Genomic DNA, 15,150 nt, shown 5'->3' with positions numbered 1-15,150 from the left:
GCACACTTCTCTATCTCTATACGCTTTATTTTGATAATGCATGTGTTCTTGAATCTCAGTTTTGAATAAATTTTTGAATCTATTACTGTTAAATTGGAATTAATATTAAACAAGTTGGTTTTGATATTAAGTTCATCACCTAAGAAGGAATTAGATAATCTAGTAAATAATATTGGATACAACTTCCTAAAGATAGAGGTCATTACACCAACATTATACAGTGATGAAAGCAAATCTACATATATTTTATATCTAATGTGAAACTTTAGTATTAACAGAATTGAAAACTATTCAAATATGAAAGTTTTTAAATGTTAAACTTCAACAATTTTTAAATTCACTAATTAGCATACTCTATGTTTCGACGAAAGTTTTATTATATTTATTATTATTTGGATATCTTATATTTTGCAACATATATTTAATACTATATTTTTATTTTTATCTCTTTTCTACAAATTATTAATATAATATATTATTATTTCTCTAACTTTTTTTTGTCTCACAGGGTGCCTACAAATAATTTTTTATTATACCGTCCTCTTTCATACGTGCACCTTAAGGCAAAATAAAAGCATTTATGGTGACAACACATTGACTTTGTCGTGTTCGATAATTTCATGGTGGTAGTGGTGGCTTTGGAAGGAATAGGATGAAGGGTTGTTGAAGTCGTTAACTATATAACTGATTTTTTGTTTGTTAAAAACTATATAATTAATTTTAACTAATTATAAAAAATCAAAGCCAGATGTCTCTTTATCATTTGAGGCTATGAGCTTTTGGCCGATCAATTTATTGGTGGGGCAAATGTTGTTTGGCTCTTATTGATATATATTATATACTAATTTCATGCATGAGACATATTGATAAATGATAATTACGTATATGGGGGCCTCGAGTAATGAAGTAGGTAAGTATATTATTATGGGAATACTTTTATTTATTTTTTATAATTATCTCTAAATATTTAATAGATTTGTACGTATTTACAATTATACTTTTATTCAAATTCATAAACTTTGTTTTTCTTTCAAAAATCATAAAAATTTCAAATAAAAAGTAAATTTTCTTTCTATATATTTTTAAATTATTAAATGCGGAGAGACAACAATTAGACATAAAATAATGTATCCCATCTGGATATAGTCATATAAATAGCAAGGCATAGAAAGTCATGTAATTTTTTATTTATCCGATCGGTCTTTTAATTAATTAATTGTAATTTGATCAATGCGATTATTAATTTTGAAACAAAATTCAACTGCATTAATTAAGCATAATGCTATTAAATTCATGAATTAAAATGGTAACTTGGGTCGTGGACAACTGAGATAGCTTGTTGAAACGGGCTTCTAGTCCATTCGAAATAAGCAAGTGCTCCCTACAAGTCAAGTCAAGAAGGTAATGGATTATGGTTTTTGTCCTCCAAAGAGACTTCTCCTTCTTCAAACAAATTAAATATTCCCTACATTCTTTCTTAATGTCTCTTTCCACATACAACAACTTAAATATACCTTTATTTCCATATTATACATTTACCGAATAAACAGTTCCCATTTTTATTCAAAGTTGGAAACAACATGCCTCAGTTGCTACATGGGACGCTTAAGGTAATCATAAGTGAAGTTGATAGGTTGCAAACTCGATGTAATTTGGATTTCTGTCGCAAGGTATATTCTTAAAAACTCTCTCTCTCTCTTGTTTTATAATCATTATTTAAAAACTCTTGTTTTAATTTTATATAATGATGTGTTTGACTCTCACTAAAACATTTTACAGTTTATGCAAATGGTTCTATATTTTCACACTTACTTTTTTTTTATGAAAATGTATAATAATAAATAAAATTATTTTTTTTTATAAAAAATACTGGTTTATCAATGGAATATCACTTTTTAGAGTTTAATTTGCATGCAGTGACCATTATCGTATTACTTTAAAGATAATTATATTATCATATAAGTTAAATATTTTGAAATATAAAATGAATCTCATTTAGTGTTAATATAAAAATTCTTTATATTAAGAGTGTATATAAATTAAATTCATCTTTTTTAATCAAATTTCACTTTCTAAAACACCAAAAATCAAACTTATTTCACATTTGTTTTCAAAGCTATACAGAACAAAACCATCTGTTCTTAGCTGTTGAAAACTGAAATTTACATAGTTATTTAAGGTCATTTTCATATCAATCCATGTTACTAATTCATTTTTCTTGTCCAATATTTTGGAACAAAGGGCACAACACGCAAGGGGAAGAGATTTCTAGCCCAAGTCAAAGGTTGTATATTTTGTAGGCCGGAGGTACATATATCGTAACCAAACTTTTAACCATTTTTGTAAGAGTAAGAATTCATTGACACCAGATGTCAAATTTTATTTTCACAATAAATCTCATGTCAATAAAGTTTGACATTTGGTGTCAACGAATCTACTTTCGTAAATAAGTTTCTTCTTCATTTTAATACAAGAACAATCTTTTAACACGCAAATTCACTTATGATGAAGATTGTCGGGACAAGACTCTATGCAACAGTGGATTTAGACAAAGCAAGAGTTGGAAGAACAAGAATGATAGGAAACCAACCTACAAACCCCAAATGGAATGAAACTTTTGAAATTTATTGTGCTCATTACATATCAAACATTATATTCACAATAAAAGATGATAACCCAATTGGAGCAACTCTAATTGGAAGAGCTTACATCCCTTCTGAGAAACTTCTCAAAGGACCAATAATTGACAGATGGATCGAAATATTAGATGAAGAAGATCATCGTCCTATACCAGGTGGTTCCAAAATTCGTGTCACCATGCAATTCTCAAGTGTCATTGAAGACACAAAAATAATATGGTCTAAGGGAATAAACATGCCATTTTTTGGTGTTCCTCGTACATTTTTTGATCAAAGACAAGGTTGTAGTGTTACTTTATACCAAGATGCTCATGCTTCTGATAGTAATCATACATGGATTCCAATATCAGGAACAAAATACCATGTTCCTAGAAGATGTTGGGAAGATATTTATAATTCAATTATGGATGCTAAATATTTTATTTACATAAGTGGTTGGTCTGTTCACACTGAAATAACCTTAATAAGGGATCAAAACATGTCAACAACAAAAAATGTAACACTTGGAGAATTACTTAAGACAAAAGCTAACGAAGGTGTTAATGTTCTTATGCTTGTTTGGGATGACAGAACCTCTGTTCCTGCTTTTAAGGAAGATGGTTTGATGGCAACACATGATCAAGAAACTGCTCACTACTTTAGAGGCACAAAGGTTCATTGTGTTTTGTGTCCAAGGAATCCTGATAATGGAAGAAGTATGGTTCAAGGTTTTGAAATTTCAACTATGTTCACTCATCATCAAAAGACTATTGTTGTTGATGGACATGTTAAGAAATCACTAAAGAGAAATGTTATAAGTTTCATAGGTGGAATTGATTTATGTGATGGAAGATATGATACAATGGAACATCCTTTGTTTTCAACATTGAATACAATTCATCATGATGATTTTCATCAACCAAATTTCTTAAATGCTTCTATTAAAAAAGGTGGTCCTAGAGAACCATGGCATGATATTCATTGTAAGCTAGAAGGACCTATTGCATGGGATGTTTTGTATAATTTTGAACAAAGGTGGGAAAAGCAAGTTGGTAAGCAATTTTTATTCTCAATTGAAGTGCTTGATCAAATTCTAATTCATCCTTCTGATTCGATGATATCGCAAAAAGACGACAATACTTGGAGTGTTCAATTGTTTAGGTCTATTGATGGTGGTGCTGTTGTTAATTTCCCTCAATCACCAAATGAAGTTTTTGAATTAGGCCTTGTTAGTGGAAAAGATAATGTCATTGATAGAAGTGTTCAAGATGGTTATGTAAATGCTATTAGGAGAGCCAAAAACTTCATCTACATTGAAAATCAGTATTTTATAGGTAGTGTTAAATTAATTAATTATTTAATTAATCTATTATTAAGTAAGTATTAATTAATTGATGAATATATGTTGGATATTGTTTCCGAACAGGTAGTTCATATGGTTGGCATGGAAATGATATTAAAGTTGAAGATATTGGTGCTTTGAATCTAATACCAAAGGAACTTTCATTGAAGATTGTAAGCAAAATTGAAGCAGGAGAGAGGTTTGTAGTGTATGTGGTGATACCAATGTGGCCAGAAGGTATACCAGAAAGTGATTCAGTTCAAGCAATATTAGATTGGCAAAGAAGGACTATGGAGATGATGTATTGTGACATTGCTGATGCAATAAAAAAGAAGAAAATTGAAGCACACCCTCGTGATTATTTGAATTTTTACTGTCTTGGCAAAAGGGAGAGTAAGAAAGATGGAGAGTATGTCCCTACAGAGGAACCAGAGGCTAATAGTGACTATCATAGAGCACAAAAATCTAGGAGGTTCATGATCTATGTTCATTCAAAGATGATGATAGGTAACTTGTCAATTATTCTTATATTATATATCATAACATAGACTAATAGAGACTAATTAACATTTATTTATTTATTTTATTTAGTGGATGATGAATACATAATCATTGGTTCAGCAAACATCAACCAAAGATCAATGGATGGTGGAAGAGACACAGAGATTGCAATGGGAGCTTTCCAACCACATCATCTAGCATCAAGTGGCCCACCAAGACCACAAGGTCAAATTTATGAGTTCAGAAGAGCATTATGGTATGAACATATTGGTGATAATAGTGTTCTATTTGATGAGCCTGAAGGTGTGGAATGTGTGAGACTTCTCAATCGTATTGGTGAAAGGAATTGGGAATTATATTCTAAGGATATATTAGATCAAAGTGTAACTACTCATCTTTTGAGATATCCTCTACATGTGGCTGAAGATGGAAGTGTAACATCACTTCCAGGGATGCAATATTTTCCTGATACCATGGCTTTCATTCTTGGTTCAAAATCTGATTTGCTTCCTCCTATACTTACCACCTAGATAACGGATTCAGATAACCGGTTCTTAGACATATCTGAATCATCTAATCAAGGTTGGATGGTTCAAATTTTAAGTTTAAATTTAAAATTAAAAAATAATTAAAATTTAATCTTAAAATATAAACTGTTTAATCTTGATCGGTTCAAACATGGAATAATTAAAACATCTGTGTCAAATCTAAATCCTTAAATAATATGGAATAATTAATTATGATATAAACATGTTATATGTATTCATTCAAAATAAACAAACTTCAACTTTGATGATGTGGTGTAATCAAGAGGAGTTGTGTATTAATGAAAAGTTAATAATGTCATTTTCCTCATGAGACCCTTCATATATACATGTTTCAAACTTTCAATCTAACACTTATTTTTTCTTTATTTATCTCTTTATGTCACACACATCAACATATCTATCACTCAAAGTGTATATTGAGTGGATTAGAATTTGGATGGTTGTCCAAAATGATTTTACTTTTAGGGAAATACCAAACAAAAAATGAAATTATGGACGTTATCTTTAAGTATGATATAATGATCTAATAGCGTTATTTATAGAAAAGATTATTATACATCAAATAGATACCGACGTATACCTATATATGTCTTTTGGTTGACAGAAACGTATAGCTATAGATGTGGATCATGTTAATTCATTCATGACTGCATAAAGATGGGCTAAAATGACATGAATACTACCAAGTGAAGAAACAATAAATTAATATAACGGACCCATCTAAAATAACTCCAAAATGAATTGGAAGGCTCATCTGCAATTAAAACAAAAGGAGGGGTGTAAAACAGATCTTCGAGTTCAATTGTGGGATTTTTTTATAATTATTCTACTTTTTTGGAGAAAATATTCTAAACATTTTCTGTGATTGTACCGAAAATTTTCTTCCTTCAAAAAATCGCTTTTATTATTTTATTTACTTATTCAACAAATTAAAAAATAATAAATGGTCACATAACATCCCAAAAAACTAGTAAAAATATTATTTGAAAACTCATTAAAGCTTTAATATGTATTTGTGAAATAGTTTTTTGTTTTATACTAGTACTTTTTTTTTCCCTAACAACTTTCTATCCTTCTTTTGCACGTAGCCACATACACTTAATTAGGTTGCTAATGCTAAGTACAAACAGATGGGAAATTAGTAATATGGACCAAACAAATGGGCATGTTGAGATGCCATGTCGTGAAATATTAGGATTTAAAAAATTGGGTTCTTAATAGAAATAAGTATTAAAAATTACAAAAAATATTTTATTTTAATTATAAATAATATTAATAATATAAAATAATTTTTTTTAAAATAATATCGAAAATTTAATTCTATTTATCTTTTTTCAAAAAATATGAGTCTTTTTTTACCTGAAATTTTATTATGTTTCTAAATTTTGGATTTTTTTTTAGGCCCTGTAGTATAGGGTGAACTTTTGTCCCATATATATTTTGGGGTCATATTGTACTTTAAAAAGAAATTGAAGTATGTATTATTGGTCTATCAGCAGAGGCTGAATAAGGGTGCTAGTGATTAGAGAGTTCGGTACAAAAACTTAAGGGTATATGAATTGGTTGTTTGTAGCAGAATAGCACTTCCTTGAAAGTTAAGTTGGGAACTGATTCATGGAATCTCCCTTAGAACTTATAATGTCTTATAAACATCTCTTGCTTGACATGAGAGTTTAACACAAAATTTATATGGATCAGATTCTCTCCCCTTTCCTTGCACATCTATAAATAAATGTGCCTATTCAAATCAAACTATGTCCTTCATCACAAGGATCATTTCCATGTAAGTACTCTTACTACATGTGTCCTTCCATAAATTATGCTACATTAATTATTGCATAATGCATATGTATGAATTGACACTTGTTTTCATTGTAGAGAAAATAAACACATAAAGTAAATATATAACTACGTCATGTTGCACTTACTGCACGGGAGGCTTGATGTGACTATATATGAGGTCGATATACTACAAACTCCTCTTACTGGATGCGCCAATTTTGATCTCTGCAACAAGGTGTGTGTGTGAGCCTTTAATTGCAACCACCACTATGTATATGTCTCTTTTGATTGAATTATTTTACCTTATTTATTGTAATACTTTTTGGGAAATTCATGAAAATGTCTTATCACTTTTATACAAGAAAATATTTAGATTTTATTTTATCTTTTAATATAGAAATAATTTATACATAAAACATTTATGTGATTAATATTTAGAAATTCTTTTTTTTTTCCTGCTACATAAACTGAGAAGTACACGTCTAGACAAAACTATGGTTTTCTAGAAACATAAAATGTTAAGAGTAGCTTTCTAAATATTTAGGATCGCTTAGTTAAATTGTTTAATCACTCAAATTAAAAGTTAAAATTTCCATGATATTTATTAAAACTATTCCTTTTTTCCAAAGAATTTGTCATCAAACATGTGAACTTATATTTTTGTATATGTCAAGTCTAAATTGCATTATACTACAGATTAGTCTCTAGAGAAAGAGAAAAAATGGTTATCTAAACTCTTATTATGTGTATTTGTTCATTAATTTATGGTTTCATATATTTTGTAAATAAGGGAACATGTACAAGCGTGGGGAAGAAAATTGTATCCCAACTCAAGAGTTTTTTGTTGTGTCAATGCCAAAGCCAATGCCAACCTGAGGTATCTTACATCTTCACATATCTCTCTCTTGCTTCATCCTATTTGAGATTTTAATTATTTTATATAAAAAACTTTTTGTGGGTATGCTCATAATTAGTAATAAATCGGCAAGTCGCTCAAGTAGTATAGTTCAGAGGTAATGTTGTAATCTAGACAGTAGTATTTAAATACAAATTGTACACCGTAAACTCTAATCTTAAATCATAATAAAAACGTCGAAGACGTAAGTACAATTGGTCGGACTCTATCTTAAAAAATCATCATGTCGTTTTTCTTTCGTGTTTTTGTATCTTTATTCTTTTGAACTAATGTTGGTGTTCTAAGACTTTTTGACTATGTAACATAAAGTTCCCTTTATAATTATAACACCTAACATAACATGTAAAAAAGGTTTCACAGCTTGTAGGGAAGGGTCTCTATGCAACAGTTGATCTAGACAAAGCAAGGGTTGGAAGAACTAGAATGTTAAATGATCAACCTTTCAACCCAAAATGGAATGAGAAATTTCACATTTACTCTGCTCATTCAATCTCCAATATTGTGTTCACTGTCAAACAAGATAACCCAATTGGTGCAACTCTAATTGGAAGAGCTTATGTTCCTGTTGAACAAGTTATAAAAGTCAACACATTGAACACATGGGCTCAAATACTAGATGAGAATCATCGTCCAATACAAGGTGGTTCCAAAATCCATGTTCAAATGCAATTCTTAAGTGTCAAAAATGATCCAAATTGGTCTCAAGGTATAAAGAGTTTAGGATTTCAAGGAGTTCCTCACACTTTCTTCAAACAAAATACTAATTGTCAAGTTACTCTATACCAAGATGCACACGTTCAAGATGGTTCTGTTCCATCTATTCAATTGGATGGAGCAGAACATTATGAGCCTAGAAAATGTTGGGAAGATATTTACAATGCTATTATGGATGCTAAACATTTTATTTGCATAACTGGTTGGTCTGTTGACACTGAAATAACCTTAATAAGGGACCCAAATAAGTCAACAAAAACTAGTGCAACACTTGGAGAATTGCTTAAGGCAAAAGCTAATGAAGGTGTTAATGTTCTTATGCTTGTTTGGGATGACAGAACTTCAGTTCCTGATTTAAAGAAAGATGGCTTGATGGCAACTCGTGATCAAGAAACTGGTGAGTACTTTAAAAACACAAATGTGCATTGTGTTTTGTGTCCGCGTAATCCCGGCGCTGGAAGAAGCATAGTTCAAGGTTTTGAAGTTTCAACAATGTTCACTCATCACCAAAAGACTATAATTCTTGACAGTAAAATTGTTGGTTCTACACAATTGAAGAAAAGAACTATCACAAGTTTTGTTGGTGGGATTGATCTTTGTGATGGAAGATATGATACAATGGAACATCCTTTGTTTTCAACATTGGGTACAATCCATCATGATGATTTTCATCAACCAAATTTCCCAAGTGCTTCTATTAAAAAAGGTGGTCCTAGAGAACCATGGCATGATATTCATTGTAAGCTAGAAGGGCCTATTGCATGGGATGTTTTGTGCAATTTTGAGCAAAGATGGGAGAAACAAGTTGGGAAGCAATTTCCACTTCCTTCAAATATGATTGAAGAATATAATCTTGATCGTGTATCGAATGTCGAAGCAATGAATGGAAACAGCTCATGGAATGTTCAGTTGTTTAGGTCCATTGATGGTGGTGCTGCTTTTGGCTTCCCTCAAGATCCAAGAGAAGCTGCTGAAAAAGGTCTTGTTAGTGGAAAAGATAACATCATTGATAGAAGTATTCAAGATGGTTATATAAACGCTATTCGTCGAGCGAAAAACTTCATCTACATTGAAAACCAGTACTTCCTAGGTAGTTCATATGGTTGGCAAGCAAATAATATCAAAGTTGAAGACATTGGTGCTTTGCATCTTATACCAAAGGAACTGTCATTGAAGATTGTTAGCAAAATTGAAGCAGGAGAGAGATTTTCTGTGTACATTGTGATTCCAATGTGGCCAGAAGGTATACCTGAAAGTGCTTCAGTTCAAGCAATATTGGATTGGCAAAGAAGGACTATGGAGATGATGTATTCTGATATAGCTGAAGCCCTTAGAAGAAAAGGGATCAGAGCCAACCCAAGAGATTACTTGACATTTTTTTGCCTTGGAAATAGAGAAGGTAAGAAAGATAATGAATATACTCCTACAGAAGCACCAGAACCTGGTACTGATTATAGTAGAGCACAAAATTCAAGGAGATTCATGATATATGTTCATGCCAAAATGATGATAGGTAAGCAATCCAACATATCACTTATTTTAGTTACATTGTCTGACACACTTCAATATTTCTGTTTGATCATACTTATAAAAATGATTTTGATATGATTGATTTTATTCGAGTAGAGTTACTTTTGTCTTCAAAATTTATCATATGCTAAAATTTGTAGCTTTTAGTTCTATAATTCATCTTTTAGCTCAAAATTTATTATTCAATTCACTTTTACATAAATGTATACAAACATAAATCATTTTATTCAGCTCATTTTTATCTAAAATGAATTTTACAGAATCAATTTTTGTCACCACAAAACCAAACAAGTTCTTATTTGGTAACAAACTAACAAGTTCTTGTGATAATTTTGTTTTGCTTGATTCAGTTGATGATGAATACATAATAATTGGTTCAGCCAACATAAACCAAAGATCAATGGATGGTGCTAGGGACACTGAAATTGCAATAGGTGCATTTCAACCACAACATATATCATCATACAATAAGCCACCAAAAGGACAAATATATGGATTTAGACGTGCACTATGGTATGAGCACCTTGGTGATCTTGGTGATACAAGCTGCTTTGATAATCCAGAAAGTTTAAAATGCATAAAGCTAGTGAACCGTCTTGCTGACACCAATTGGGACATATACTCAGATGATACATTTGATGAATACATACCATTTCAACATTTAATGAGATATCCAATACGAGTTGCTAACAATGGAGACATAACAACCCTTCCAGGATTTGTATATTTTCCTGATACTAAGGCTAGGATTCTTGGTTCCAAAACTGAATACCTTCCTCCAATTCTCACTACCTAGCTACTAACTTATTACTTTAACTAACTACCACAACATACCATCACACAAAATCATTATAAAGTTTATACATGTAATTACTTATTGGGGGAGGGGAGAGTGGAGATAAATTCAATTTGCATTTACATAAATAATTACCAATATTACTACTTAGGAATCTTTCATGTATTTGTCGCATAGAACTTCAAGTTTTTCCATATTCTTTTTCCTAAATTTATCATAAATCCTACTATTACAAATTTTTTGAACATAAAGTTAAAGTTCAAAAAATTAAATGACAACCAGATTTTCTTATAAAGAAATTCAAACAGCTTTTTTTTACTAGAAGAAATTTAATTAACTTCAAAAAAATAAAATTTGTCTAATCTAAATTGAAATTGAGAAAATGCACTTAATGGCGTTCTTAGTTCTCTTTTTTCTTTTTATTTATTTATTGGTACTTTATCAATGTTTAATTTATCAATGTTTAATAAGACACATATAAAATACAATGGAGTCATATTTTGTTTTTCATAAAATATTAAAATATGATATTTATTTTAAATTTTGTATTTCAATAACATTATACATATTTTATGGAAACAAAATATTTTTTTGAAAATTTTAAGAAGAACTAAATACATTTATGCTGTTGAATAAATAAATAAATATTAATCCAAAAAAATATATTAAATATATTTTTAATGTTTTAAACATATTTTTAAAAACTATTTAAAAATTTAAAAATATGTATAATTTGATTTAACAATAACGATGGACATAAAATATTGTATAAATTAAAAGTAAAAATATGATTGAAACTAAATACAAAATTATGAAATTATATAACAACTAAATGCATATTAAATTCTAAATAATATTATAATGGATGACTCAACTCAATTGAGGAGCCAAAAGACAAGTCCTTGGCAAAGAGTAGTGTGTAGAATGAGTGTCTCATGAAAATGACAAGAAACTGAAAATAAAACGCAATCGACACAAAATTCCATCGATCTTATCCAAACCATCAAAACAAGGCACAAACCCTTTTGATTGCAACACCTAATTACAATCAAAGCCCAAACCTTTTCAACATTTCGCCAAACGAACAACACTGGAATTGAATTTTTCCAATCATGTCATCTTTCAGGTTCCCTTTTACTCTTTTTTTTGGTACATTTATTTACTGAACTAGTTGATTTGATTCTGCTCAAATTTGTCTTTTTTATTATCTTTATTAAATTCTGAGAGTTTCTTTATTTATAAAAAAGTAATAATATTATAAAATTGTGCATGCAGGGTATTGAATTATTTTCTTCTTGTGTATAAAATTTTCAGGTGACAGATCTCGTTTTTTAGTTTTGTAAATGCATATCTGTGGATATGTTCCACCTTGGCTCTGTCAGATTCTCGCTTGCATGGGGTGAGTAATTAATTTTTTTGTTCTATTTATTGATTTTCTTTTTCTTCGGTGCAAAATTAAATTAAAATTATTTGTAAGTTTTTTTTTTATATCAGTAATTATAAATTTTTTTTATAAGTAACTGAGTGAGAAATTGGGTTTATGCAAGATCCAATGTCACCGGTCTCAAAGGAACGCATAGAACTTGTTGCTTTGTATAAGGTGATGAAGTGTTGTTGATTTTGTAGTTCTGTAAATTTTAGGAAATTATGAATTTGATTTGATATCTTTCTAGGGAAGTTAAGGTATTTTCTTTGTAGTTTTAAGTTTTTTTTATTTATTTTAACAATAATATTTTAGAATCTTTGCTTGCTTTTTTTGTAAGAATAAGATCTGATGAGAAGGGTAACCTAATGGAGTTCTATTGTTCGTTATTCTTGTGCTATTTGCCATGGAGAAGTTAAAGACAAATAAATTTTCAAGGGTTTTTTTTGTGTAATTTAATTTCCCGAAATTTATTATTTTTGTAGATGTCTTTTCATTCTGTTAGACGTATTTTTCTACTAAGTATTGTTGATTTCGGTTGAAAAAATAGAAATAGAAATCAAAGGAACTGTTTTTGAGCATCTCTCAAGGTTTCAATTGTGAACCGACCGGGTTTGTAATTTGTGCCTCTTACATGGTTAATAAATTATAATTATTAACAAAGTTATAAAATGAGATTACAGGTTTTAACTTTAATCAAATAAGTTGTTTATGAATACCTGGCTGGAAGTTTCAACTGGGACTGATAACTTACTATGCTGGTTGAACATTTGTAGCCATTGACTGTAGTTTGTAATAGAAAAACTAAATTCAGAACATAGACCAATTCTTTTATTGTGCAAAAGAGAAAGACATAGGAACCAAATGGTTGGATTCAAGTGGTTAATGAGTTTCGTGCCTGAGTTTGAACTCTGGCTAGAATAATCCTTGGTAGACTTTACTTACCTCTCAGACGAACTATGGATTACCAAAGCTCCTTTCCCCTGGGAACTAGAGGATTAAGAACAAAATATATAAAGAGAAAGACGCAGTAGTTGTAAGAGGAATTTCTTATTTTTCAGTGTGTTAATTGGTCTGAGAAATCTCCAACAAACATATCATACTGAAATATTCAACAGGCGAACATAGCTACAAAGTAGGCTGTTAAATTTCTGGGTTTTGGCCAAGGGAAATATCCCCGGCAGAGACCAAATACAAATTTTACGTATCTATGTAATATTTATCGTCAATTCAAAGTACAAACCCGCTTTTACCAATAGGAATTCTTATGGTAACTTCAAGTTTTTGTCATCAATGTCATCTTCTTTTAGTCCAAGCTGGTAGACCAATTATAGTTAATGGTTTTGTTAATCATGTTTGTGGTTAAACCTGCTTTGTAACAGAGCAGAGGTTGTCTTGGATGTTTTTCAAAACCTCTTGTAATTATTTCAATGGGCGAGGCCGATGCATCTAAGGGACTAAGCACTCAAGCCCAAAATATGAACAAAGACAACAGATCAGAAGATTTTTGGAGCAGCAGTGCTATTGAATTGGATCATGGTGCAAATCAGTCTCAGAGGAGTGTCTCATCGATTGCCATGTCAAACCATCCTTCTTCTGATCCTCAAAGTAGTGAAGGCATTCAGACTGATCCTCCAGAATTTGTTAATCATGGCAAGTTTGCTGTTATCTATTATGTTTTGACATGTCTCACTATCTTAGTTTATTACACCCCTCTCTTTGTATATTTTCTTTTTAAATTTTGTTTCTTTTACCTTGACGGAATCACTTCAAATATATGTGATTTCTGCTTACGAAACTTGAAGTTTTCTAGGGTTTTCTTTGATCTGTGTGTTTTCTTCTTTCGATTTTATAGTATATTCCTTGTTTTATATTTTACATTTTCTTGCATCTTAATCAAATGCGTGTATTAACGCCATAAAAGTTTGTTGTATGCAGGTCTTCTTCTCTGGAACCAAACAAGGCAACAGTGGGTTGGAAATAGAAGGTCTGAGCGTCAGACACAAGCCGGAGAACCCAAAATAAGGTAAATAAATATAAGCTTTCTGCGTGAAGCCTATTGTAAAATGAACATTAAAAAGCCAAGTATAGTATTGCATGATTTTTCAATTTGATCATTTGTATAGTATTGCATGATTTAGAATTTACTATGTTCCCCAGTTGGAACGCCACCTACGAGAGCCTACTCGGGACCAGCAAGCCTTTTCCTCAGCACATTCCTCTTGGAGTAAGTTCTTTCATTCTAACTTGTCTTTTCATCTACGCATATTCTGGTATACATGCTCCCTAACTGTAACTGACGGTAATATCCTTCGCTACAGGAAATGGTTGATTTTCTTGTTGATATATGGGAACTAGAGGGCATGTATGATTGAGATGAAAAAACAGGTTTTTATTCCCCTCTAAGATTTTGCAGGAGAGGGAAGGTGTGGTTTGGTATTCATCCTCCTAGTGTTTAATGGATAGTTGTAACTTGTAAATGGGGTAACTCTTGTTATTTTTGTTATATCTTTCTGGGGTGTTTCTACATGTTGTAAGATTATTACATTAAATGTGTGATGCTTCCTGATTTTCTATTAAGTTTGTTTATGGACAAATCATCCACACCAAAGGGAATATTAAGTTAATTTCATGTTTCAGCTGTTGCAAGTTTCACTCCTAAGTGCTATTTAAAAAAAAATGATGTTATCGTTAACTGAACCAATAGATGTGTTGTTATCACTAGGATACTTTTTCTTACAATCACTATAAAGACACTTGTATTTATGATCGTAGATCGATATTTGGTGCTTTCCATCAAGTGCTGCTATAAGAATACTCTCAAATCTGAGTGAAGGAATTTCTTAAAGTTGTTCTGTTTTTGGCGGTGGATTTGATGCAGTTGCATTGCTTTTGCATTTGACGCAGTTGTAGAGGCCCAAGGTAAAAGCAACTAAAATTAGGACTTTATGCCTCAAGAAAAAATCTATTTTACCAAAAG

General features: G+C 30.7%; 3 protein-coding genes across 8 annotated transcripts; all 3 read left to right on the top strand.

The window, feature by feature from the left end:
• The first annotated feature begins 1,479 nt into the window (after nt 1-1,479).
• LOC101495559 (phospholipase D alpha 1-like) lies at nt 1,480-5,357 on the top strand. The gene is made up of 5 exons (XM_004501271.4): nt 1,480-1,670; nt 2,242-2,307; nt 2,512-3,952; nt 4,045-4,467; nt 4,552-5,357. The coding sequence occupies exons 1-5, from the start codon at nt 1,581-1,583 to the stop codon at nt 4,989-4,991; spliced, it is 2,460 nt and encodes an 819-aa protein (XP_004501328.1). The 5' UTR covers nt 1,480-1,580; the 3' UTR covers nt 4,992-5,357.
• A 1,268-nt stretch (nt 5,358-6,625) lies between these two features.
• Nucleotides 6,626-10,912, top strand: LOC101496114 (phospholipase D alpha 1-like). Of its 2 annotated transcripts, none has more exons than XM_004501274.4 (5): nt 6,626-6,792; nt 6,888-7,026; nt 7,582-7,668; nt 8,068-9,934; nt 10,302-10,912. In XM_004501274.4, exons 2-5 carry the CDS (start codon nt 6,925-6,927, stop codon nt 10,745-10,747), a joined length of 2,502 nt encoding a protein of 833 aa, XP_004501331.1. In that variant the 5' UTR covers nt 6,626-6,792; nt 6,888-6,924; the 3' UTR covers nt 10,748-10,912. The 2 variants fall into 2 exon arrangements, with proteins under 2 accessions (XP_004501331.1, XP_004501330.1); XM_004501273.4 differs by having other exon boundaries at nt 6,630-6,792; nt 8,059-9,934.
• Nucleotides 10,913-11,628: 716 nt separating this feature from the next.
• Nucleotides 11,629-14,809, top strand: LOC101496661 (uncharacterized). 5 transcript variants are annotated; one of them, XM_012716071.3, is made up of 7 exons: nt 11,629-11,873; nt 12,062-12,146; nt 12,295-12,347; nt 13,553-13,823; nt 14,109-14,196; nt 14,312-14,397; nt 14,492-14,809. In XM_012716071.3, the coding sequence occupies exons 2-7, from the start codon at nt 12,107-12,109 to the stop codon at nt 14,500-14,502; spliced, it is 549 nt and encodes a 182-aa protein (XP_012571525.1). In that variant the 5' UTR covers nt 11,629-11,873; nt 12,062-12,106; the 3' UTR covers nt 14,503-14,809. The 5 variants fall into 5 exon arrangements, with proteins under 5 accessions (XP_012571525.1, XP_004501332.1, XP_027190857.1 ...); XM_004501275.4 differs by having other exon boundaries at nt 11,635-11,873; nt 14,331-14,397; XM_027335056.2 differs by having other exon boundaries at nt 11,635-11,873; nt 12,023-12,146; nt 14,331-14,397.
• The last annotated feature ends 341 nt before the right edge of the window (nt 14,810-15,150 follow it).

The sequence above is a fragment of the Cicer arietinum genome, chromosome 5 (genome assembly GCF_000331145.2).
Source record: "Cicer arietinum cultivar CDC Frontier isolate Library 1 chromosome 5, Cicar.CDCFrontier_v2.0, whole genome shotgun sequence".
Lineage (NCBI taxonomy): Eukaryota > Viridiplantae > Streptophyta > Magnoliopsida > Fabales > Fabaceae > Cicer > Cicer arietinum.
Note: the sequence above shows the minus strand (reverse complement) of the source record. Positions and strands in the feature narration are given on the sequence as shown.

Coding starts and splice junctions, on each gene's coding strand:
- LOC101495559 (XM_004501271.4), top strand. CDS start 1,581: ATGCCTCAGTTGCTACATGGGACGCTTAAGGTAATCATAAGTGAAGTT. Junction 1,671..2,241: donor ATTTGGATTTCTGTCGCAAG/GTATATTCTTAA, acceptor TTTGGAACAAAG/GGCACAACACGCAAGGGGAA. Junction 2,308..2,511: donor GTATATTTTGTAGGCCGGAG/GTACATATATCG, acceptor CTTATGATGAAG/ATTGTCGGGACAAGACTCTA.
- LOC101496114 (XM_004501273.4), top strand. CDS start 6,925: ATGTTGCACTTACTGCACGGGAGGCTTGATGTGACTATATATGAGGTC. Junction 7,027..7,581: donor ATTTTGATCTCTGCAACAAG/GTGTGTGTGTGA, acceptor TTTGTAAATAAG/GGAACATGTACAAGCGTGGG. Junction 9,935..10,301: donor TCATGCCAAAATGATGATAG/GTAAGCAATCCA, acceptor TGCTTGATTCAG/TTGATGATGAATACATAATA.
- LOC101496661 (XM_004501275.4), top strand. CDS start 12,107: ATGTTCCACCTTGGCTCTGTCAGATTCTCGCTTGCATGGG. Junction 12,147..12,294: donor CAGATTCTCGCTTGCATGGG/GTGAGTAATTAA, acceptor GGTTTATGCAAG/ATCCAATGTCACCGGTCTCA. Junction 12,348..13,552: donor AACTTGTTGCTTTGTATAAG/GTGATGAAGTGT, acceptor GCTTTGTAACAG/AGCAGAGGTTGTCTTGGATG.